General features: G+C 39.6%; 1 protein-coding gene across 1 annotated transcript in view; it reads right to left on the bottom strand.

Annotated features, from left to right (window-relative positions):
• Positions 1 to 7,491, bottom strand: part of PLS1 (plastin 1) — a 71,182-nt gene continuing 63,691 nt past the window's right edge. Inside the window, exons 16-17 of the mRNA XM_019532976.1 lie at positions 2,191 to 2,315; positions 1 to 1,699 (exon numbers count right to left, since the gene is read on the bottom strand). Coding sequence (XP_019388521.1) covers positions 1,564 to 1,699; positions 2,191 to 2,315 — 261 coding nt within the window. The 3' untranslated portion in view covers positions 1 to 1,563. The remainder of the gene's footprint in view (positions 1,700 to 2,190; positions 2,316 to 7,491) is intronic.

Below are 7,491 nucleotides of genomic sequence, written 5' to 3' on the forward strand. Positions count from 1 at the left end.
GAACTAAGGGTAGAAATCTGGTAATTATCACACGCAAATAGCTTCATATTATAGTCTGGAGGTATATATGAATTACCAGAACACACACAAAGGTTCTGTAGCCCATTTCTAATTTTCTGAACTCTCCAGAATCCTCTTATGCACTAAAGACAGAAGCCATGTTTCTTCTTTGTGTCAAAGAGGAGAACCAGTTTGACACTTTGGTGCCATCCTAACTGGTGGTCCCAGCCCTAGGAGGGCACCAGAGTGAATCTGACACACGGAGCATGGTGGATGCATCTTTAAGTGGGGAACAGGTTGACAGGAAAATGCATTTTTCACAGTGAAGCAGATCAGTTGTGCCTGGACACTTCCTAGCACAGCTGATCTACTTGATTTGGCAATATCTATTGCTAGCCTTTGAGTTGCTTGTAATGTTTGTATATCAGTTTTTGTCAGATAAAATTACTTTTCTATATATTTTTGACTCCATATTTACTGAGGATTTAGTTCAGCATTTCAGCTCATTTGGCTCATCTTAAAAATTAAAGTTAAAGATTCCAGTTTTTTATTACAATTTATAACTACAGAACAAGAATACAAATGCATATTTCAGAGTCATATTAAGAAATATGGCTTTACTGCCAGAAGCCAGTACAGTGTATAAGTTTCCAGCATAAAAATCAATGACAGACAGACAGATGCATATTTAAAAAAATATTACACTTAAGGCAAGTCCCCAAACTGGGCTGGCCTGCTACCTTTACTGATTTTTTTACAGAATACTTTATGAAATTTCCCCTATTTTTTCCAACTGCAATGGTTAAGTCTATGCAAATATTCTAATAATGACATTGTTACATTTTGGCGTACTATTTTCTGTTTCTTAAATTAGAAGTCATAAAAATAATTTATAATTCTTCACTTTGGTTAATGTATTCTTGCTTTTTAAGAAAACAGACTATCACATACATCTAAGAGCTTGTTCCCATTCAAAACATTGAACAATTTTATGAGAAATATCACTGTAAATTCCACACAAAATCACGGACTGACCTCATTAACCTCTGTGGCAAGACTCTAATCAACTTCAAGAGGAATTGGATCAGACCTATCAAGGGACATGCTGATTTTTGTGCAGTTTGGGAGATTACAATAGTGTTGGAATGCACTTGTGCACAAATATAGCCACATGGAAATAACACCCACAAAAATCAAATCATGTCACAGCAGATCCTGAAACAGTATTTTAAAAGCAGGGGATCTTTTTCACACTATGAAAACAGTACGAGCTAGAATTGATGTACAAGACTTTTTTTGTTTAAAAAAAGCAATACAGCAATGTAATCTTAACATGGTAATGCACGTATTCTGGATGAAGGATTAACCCATAAATAAGTCACATTTTATGAAGCCTTAACTAAATATAAACACGTTATTAAAATGTAATTAATTATCTATCTGTACTCGAGCATACAAATTTATCTCTGGTTTTATACCCATTAAAACTTCCGAATTCTGTAAACTGTGAGGCATTCATCATACTTATTAGCATGGCAGGAAAAATACTATTAAATATCTTCGCTATATTGCTTTGTTCAGTCCTCTCCCCATCAAGCACGCAAACACCGTCATAACCATTTTTGGTTTCACTTCTACCAGATCATCTGGTAGGGCGTATATGCGGGCACCAATCTTTCGAGCAACCGAAATGGCATATCTTGGAAAAACAAGAAAGAAAATGATATAATTATTTTACTGGTATCTACTATGTTTGTGCTGAGACATGAAATAAGAACATATTTAATTAAAGGTTGAGATACTTATTTCCGATTTATATTTCAATTGTAGTGGAAAATGCATTTAATGTAATGGAACAATTAAGTATTAACAGTTGCACCGAACATTTATTGCGTCTGAGATTGACACGTGTGTGTGTGCGTGCACGTGCACACACACAAATGTGAGTTCAGTTGGACTATTAATATCAACAGCTTCAGTACAGCGTTGCCAGGTTATGCCAGTAGTAAGTTTGGCCACTACTGTTAATCTGCCATAAAAAAAGTTTTTAAAATGTTACTATTTAAAATGTTACGTCCTCATATTTAAAAGTATGAATACATCTATGTTCATACATCTGTCTGTTAAAGTATAAGAAAAATCACAAACTTGTTCATTGCACAAGAAAATATAAGATATTTAACAGCTTACTTAGCATTATTCAATTTGTCTTCATGAGAAAGATCTTCTCTCTTGACAATTTCTTGACGAATTGCTTTTGGTGCAATGGCATCTATTAAATCTAGGACAGGCAAACTAGTACTAATAGATCTGTCCTAGAAGAAAGATTTAATTAACATAAGTTAGCAGATATATTTTGATCATCCTAACAGAACTTTTGACAGGTAACCCCAAAAGCTACAGCAACCACATCTACTTCTAAATAAAGTTAATAAGATACATTATTGTTTTATTCTACCTTTTTTTTCTTACATCAGTCCTAACTATGCTTTTCTTGCCTGTGTAAAACTTGCTCTGAAGTCTGTGGGAGTTTCAGAGAGATCACAATCCATGCGTTTCCTCTTTCACTCCTTACATTCTTTATATTTCTGCTATTAAATGACTGTAAATAGCTTGTTTTAATGACAAGGAACAATTTTTTAGCACCTTCTTAATCTTGCATCCTATTTTTATTTATGTGCAAGCTATACAATGCTGAGCATCTTAGTGCTTAAGAGAGTACACTGATGTAATAAATGTGAAATGATTCTTCCTCTCTCTTACAGTTTATGCATTTTGGGATCTTAGTCTTTGGGGACCATTGAACTGGGTTCAGTTTAAGATTCAGGGAGAAAGGCAAAGGTGACCTAAGATCTACTGCAATTTTTGCCTGGCTGCCACCACCAGAATGGATTAATCAGGCAGATCCAGTGATATAAAATCAAGAACACTGCTACATTATATCACCTAGCAATTCTTGGTGTTACACAGGGGACACTTTAACCTGACCAGGTAAACTAGCCTTATGGCCTCTCTCTATTGCTAGTTTGAACTGGAGTATCTAATCTTTTCCTAAATGGTTCAAGTTTCAATTATATCTTGTGTGTCTCTGTAGAATATTATACAATTCTATAAAAGGAAGTTCAAATATCACTCACCCCTATCACGTTTACAGAGCTCAGGCTCTACAAGTCTTCTGATCCCTCCCTCTAGAAGGAATGTAAACTTGTGCTATGTTATGCCATCACTGATTCCCCAATGCAGCTATGCACTGCTACCCATTCAAGCAAATTTTAAATGCCACAGTAGGAAAGTTGACATTTTACAAGCCAACAGTAATATCTACAGCAATTTGTAATACTCTGTAGACTCCTATTCCAGGAAATAATGCCACATCATAGAATCATAGGAAATTAGGGTTGGAAAAGACTTCAGGAGGTCATCTTGTCCAACCCCCTCCTCAAAGCAGGACCATCCCTGACTGCATTGTCCCAATCAAGGCTTTATCTAGCCAGGTCTTAAAAACTTCCAAGGATGGGGAGTTCACAACCTTTCTAGGTAGCCTGTTCCAGTGTTTTACCACCCTCCTAGTGAGAAAATTCTTCCTAATATCTAACCTAAGCTTCCCTCATCACAACTTGGGAACATTGCTCCGTGTTCTGGCATCTGCCACCAGTGAGAACAGTCTACGTTCATCCTCTTTCGAACACCCCTTCAGGTAGTTCAAGGCTCCTATTAAATCCTCTCTCAGTCTTCTCTTCTCTAGAAGAAATAAGACCAGTTCCCTCAGCCTCTCCACGCAAGTCATATACTGCAGCCCCTAAACCATTTTTGTTGCCCTCCACTGCACTTTCTGTAGTGGGGACCCCTAAACTGAACACAGTATTCCAGAGATGTGGCCTCACCAGTGCTGACTAGAGGGGAATAATCACTTCCCTTGCCCTGCTGGCAACACTCCTATCAATGCATCCCAGTATGCTGCTAGCCAAGGGACCACTGTTGGCTCATATTCAGCTTACTGTCCACTGTAACCTCCAGGTCCTTTTCTGCAGAGCTGCGCTCAGCTAGTCAGCCCCAGCCTGTACTGGTGCATGGGACTGTTCCATCCTAAGCGAAAGACTTTGCACTTGTCCTTGTTGGACCTCACGTGACTCTCTTTTGGCCCAGTTCTCCAATTTGTCTAGGTCACTCTGAATCCTGGCCAGAACCTGCAGTGTACCTACTACTTCCCACAACTTGGTGCAATTTGTAGACTTTCTGAGGGTGCACTCTATGCCATCTTCCAGGTCATTGATGAAGATATGGAACAAAACTGGCCCTAGGACTGACCTCTGGGGCACTCCACTTGATACCAGCTGCCAACTAGATACCAAGCCATTCATTACTACCTTCTGAGCCTGATGTTCCAGCCACCTTTCTACCCACTTTACAGTCTTTTCATCCAGCCCATACCTCCTTAGCTTGCCTGCAAGAATGCTGTGGAAGACCGTATCAAAAGCTGTGCTAAAATCAAGGTATACTACATCTACTGGTCTCCCTGCATCTACAGAGCCAGCCACCTCACCATAGAAGGCAATGGGGTTGGTCAGGCATGACTTGCCCTTGGTGAATCCCTCAGCACCTCTGGATGCATCTTGTCTGGTCCCATGGATTTGTATATATCCAGCTTTTCTAAATAGTCCCTAAACTGTTCTTTTACCACTGTTGGCTGCTCACTTCCTCCCCAAACTGTGCTGCCAAATGCAGTACTCTGGGAACTGTCCTTGCCTGTGAAGACTGAGGTGAAAAGGCCACCAAGTACTTCAGCCCTTTCTGCATTGACTGTCACTAGGTCACCTCCCCAATTCAGTAGGGAAGCCACTTTCCCTGATCTTCCTCTTATTATTGGCATATTTGTAGAAACCTTTCTTGTTCTCCTTCACACCTCTTGCTAGCTACAACTCCAATTGAACTTTGGCCTTCCCAATGTCATGTTTGAGTTTCATTTGCTAAGTTAGAGTGCCGATGCCAGCAAACCAAAAGATCTAGTAGGACTGCAGACCATAAAGCCCCTCAGTATTAGTGGCCTTTATTTCTTTGCTGAAGGTAGCATTACAATTGGAGCTTATTAAAAGTTATTCTCCACACTTAGAAGCTTGTTGTCTGCAGTGATAAGTATTGCAGGTGCCAATCACAAGGTTGACCTTTTGAACCTGCTGAGGGCAGCCAGATGAATAATGTATCTAGGTCAGATGAATATGTATCTAGGTCACTGTGTAAAAATGTAATTGGCGGTCAATAATTATTCACAATTGGCATGAGGTGATTGGTCATTGTTGACTATAAATAAGAGCAGATTCCCACCATTAAGCAGAGAACTTCGAGGAGACACAGTCAGCAGATTGGCCACCTGTAGACATCTCCCCGCCACCGACCTTCATGTTGGCGTATTCGTTTATAACCGGTTCGTCTGTCCTTCTTGTCAAAGAGCTCTCGGAAGTTTACTTATCGAAAGTGCATTATAGTTTTTCCCTGTGCATGAGTTGTTGACCAGTTCTGGGACTATTGAGTTGGGCAGCTGCACCTAGCTTCCGGGTTCACCTAGCCTCTGGGTTAGAAAGCAAGGGCTTGGCTCAGGAACCCCATGAACCAACAGACCCCTTTAGACCGTTCTGTTTTATGCACTGTAACTGAACAAGTCAGCTATCCTGCCTACGCTGCGACCATCAGTAGCATAAGTACAATAAACCTTTCATATAACCAATATGCTTCAAGCCGCCTGACTCCTACTCACCGCTACTCCCCACCTGTCCGGTCATCTATCCCTTTTGTGCCAAGCCGGTCGTGCCGACCCAGGCTCACAGATCAAGGGTACACCGGTTACGTGGTGCAATACCCAACTTCATTCCTTCATGCCCAAGCAATATTCTTATACTCCTCCCTAGCTTTTTGTCCAAGTTTCCACTTATGAACTTCTTTTTTGGTGATCTTGTTTACTGAATAGTTCCCTGCTAATCCAAGCTGGTCTTCTGCCGCACTTGCTAATCTTCCTGCACATAGGGATGGTTTGTTCCTGAACTCTCAGTAAAGGCCTTCCTTCTCATCTCTGCCTAACAGTGTTCCGTAACAATGGTCCTGTGATGAAGCAGCAGCATAGCTTCGTGCTGTTGCTCTGTAGATCCCTGCATCAGATGTTTTCCCCCTTTAACTTGTAAAAGAAGGGAATCCTTCCTGCACTGCTGATTTAGTTTGTGCCCTAATTTTCATAGCCCCATCCTACTTCAAATTAATATTTTTTTAACTGCAAATAAATGTTCTAAGTTAAAAAAAATTCCTAAGCAGTTGAAGCACTTTTAAAATATCCCAAAATTAAAAAAACTCATGCCTGAATGTTTCTGTGAGTATATTTGCATCTATATCCCCTACTAATGGAACTATTTCCAGTTTATGGCTTGGTCTTGTCTATTTTAGGATTCAGATGGTACTTTGAACTAGCCCCAGAGTTCTGCATTTTGTTTCTAAGATGCTGAAATGTACTTTTTCTTATCCTTAAAATAGCAGGTGATCCAATTCCAATTGTTAAAGCAGATGAACAGCCTGGAGTAAGATGACATCACGTGATCTATCAGCAGGAGTGCTGAAGCAGTAAAGCAGCTGGCTCCCTTCCCTTGGAGGCTCAGCATGCAATTCATGTGATGCCCTTACCATCAGATTAATCCTAGTATTTCAAGTTCACCCTAATTCCCATACTGCTACCAAGCTCTTCGTACATTTATATGTAGCACTTCATTAGTTTATTTGAATAGATTAGACTGATGAGTATCTTTCCCAAGTTCATAGGTCATAACATCTTTGTAATTTTAATTACTTGGGCAGGTACTAATCTAATATAACTCCACTTTTCCTGTCTACAATGAATTTCAATGACCTGTGACCCTCTTTTTCTTACACAAAGATGCTATTTCATTTCGTTAACCCAAGACTAGGTAGAAAAATACAACTCTTTTACAAACATACATACTTATTTAAGAACAGTTATTTAAATGGGGGGAAAAATGTCTCAAGTAATATTATCCTAGATCCAAAATAAGACACTTCCAAAACATTTCTCAGTAGTTACCACTGCCAGATCAACCAGCTTTTCAGTTTTTGGGCTCTGTATTCCAGCTGTGGCCCAGACAGACAACTAACTATTTGAACATGTGTTGAGGCTGCATGCTTAAAACGCAGTTGTATTTCTCTGTGTAATTATTAGTCCATCATTTCTAAAAAGATAGGTGATGATATACTTGACACGTGAGATTTTGCAGATAAGACACCTCTTAAATGCAGATGCATAAACTTTCTCTCTCAATTTTCTCTTTATTCATTTTGCAAATATATTAGCTCAGTGCCCTTATGAAGCACAAGTTGACATCAATCTATTTTATTAGGTCAGCTGTTTTTCAGCACCAGTGCTAGCTTTTGATCTGGTATCCCATGATCACCTCTTGACCAAACTGGCCAGTTGTGGCCTTGGCTCCACCACGATCC

Source organism: Crocodylus porosus, unplaced genomic scaffold, assembly GCF_001723895.1.
Source record: "Crocodylus porosus isolate Cpor-Errol unplaced genomic scaffold, CroPor_comp1, whole genome shotgun sequence".
In the NCBI taxonomy this organism is placed as follows: domain Eukaryota; kingdom Metazoa; phylum Chordata; order Crocodylia; family Crocodylidae; genus Crocodylus; species Crocodylus porosus.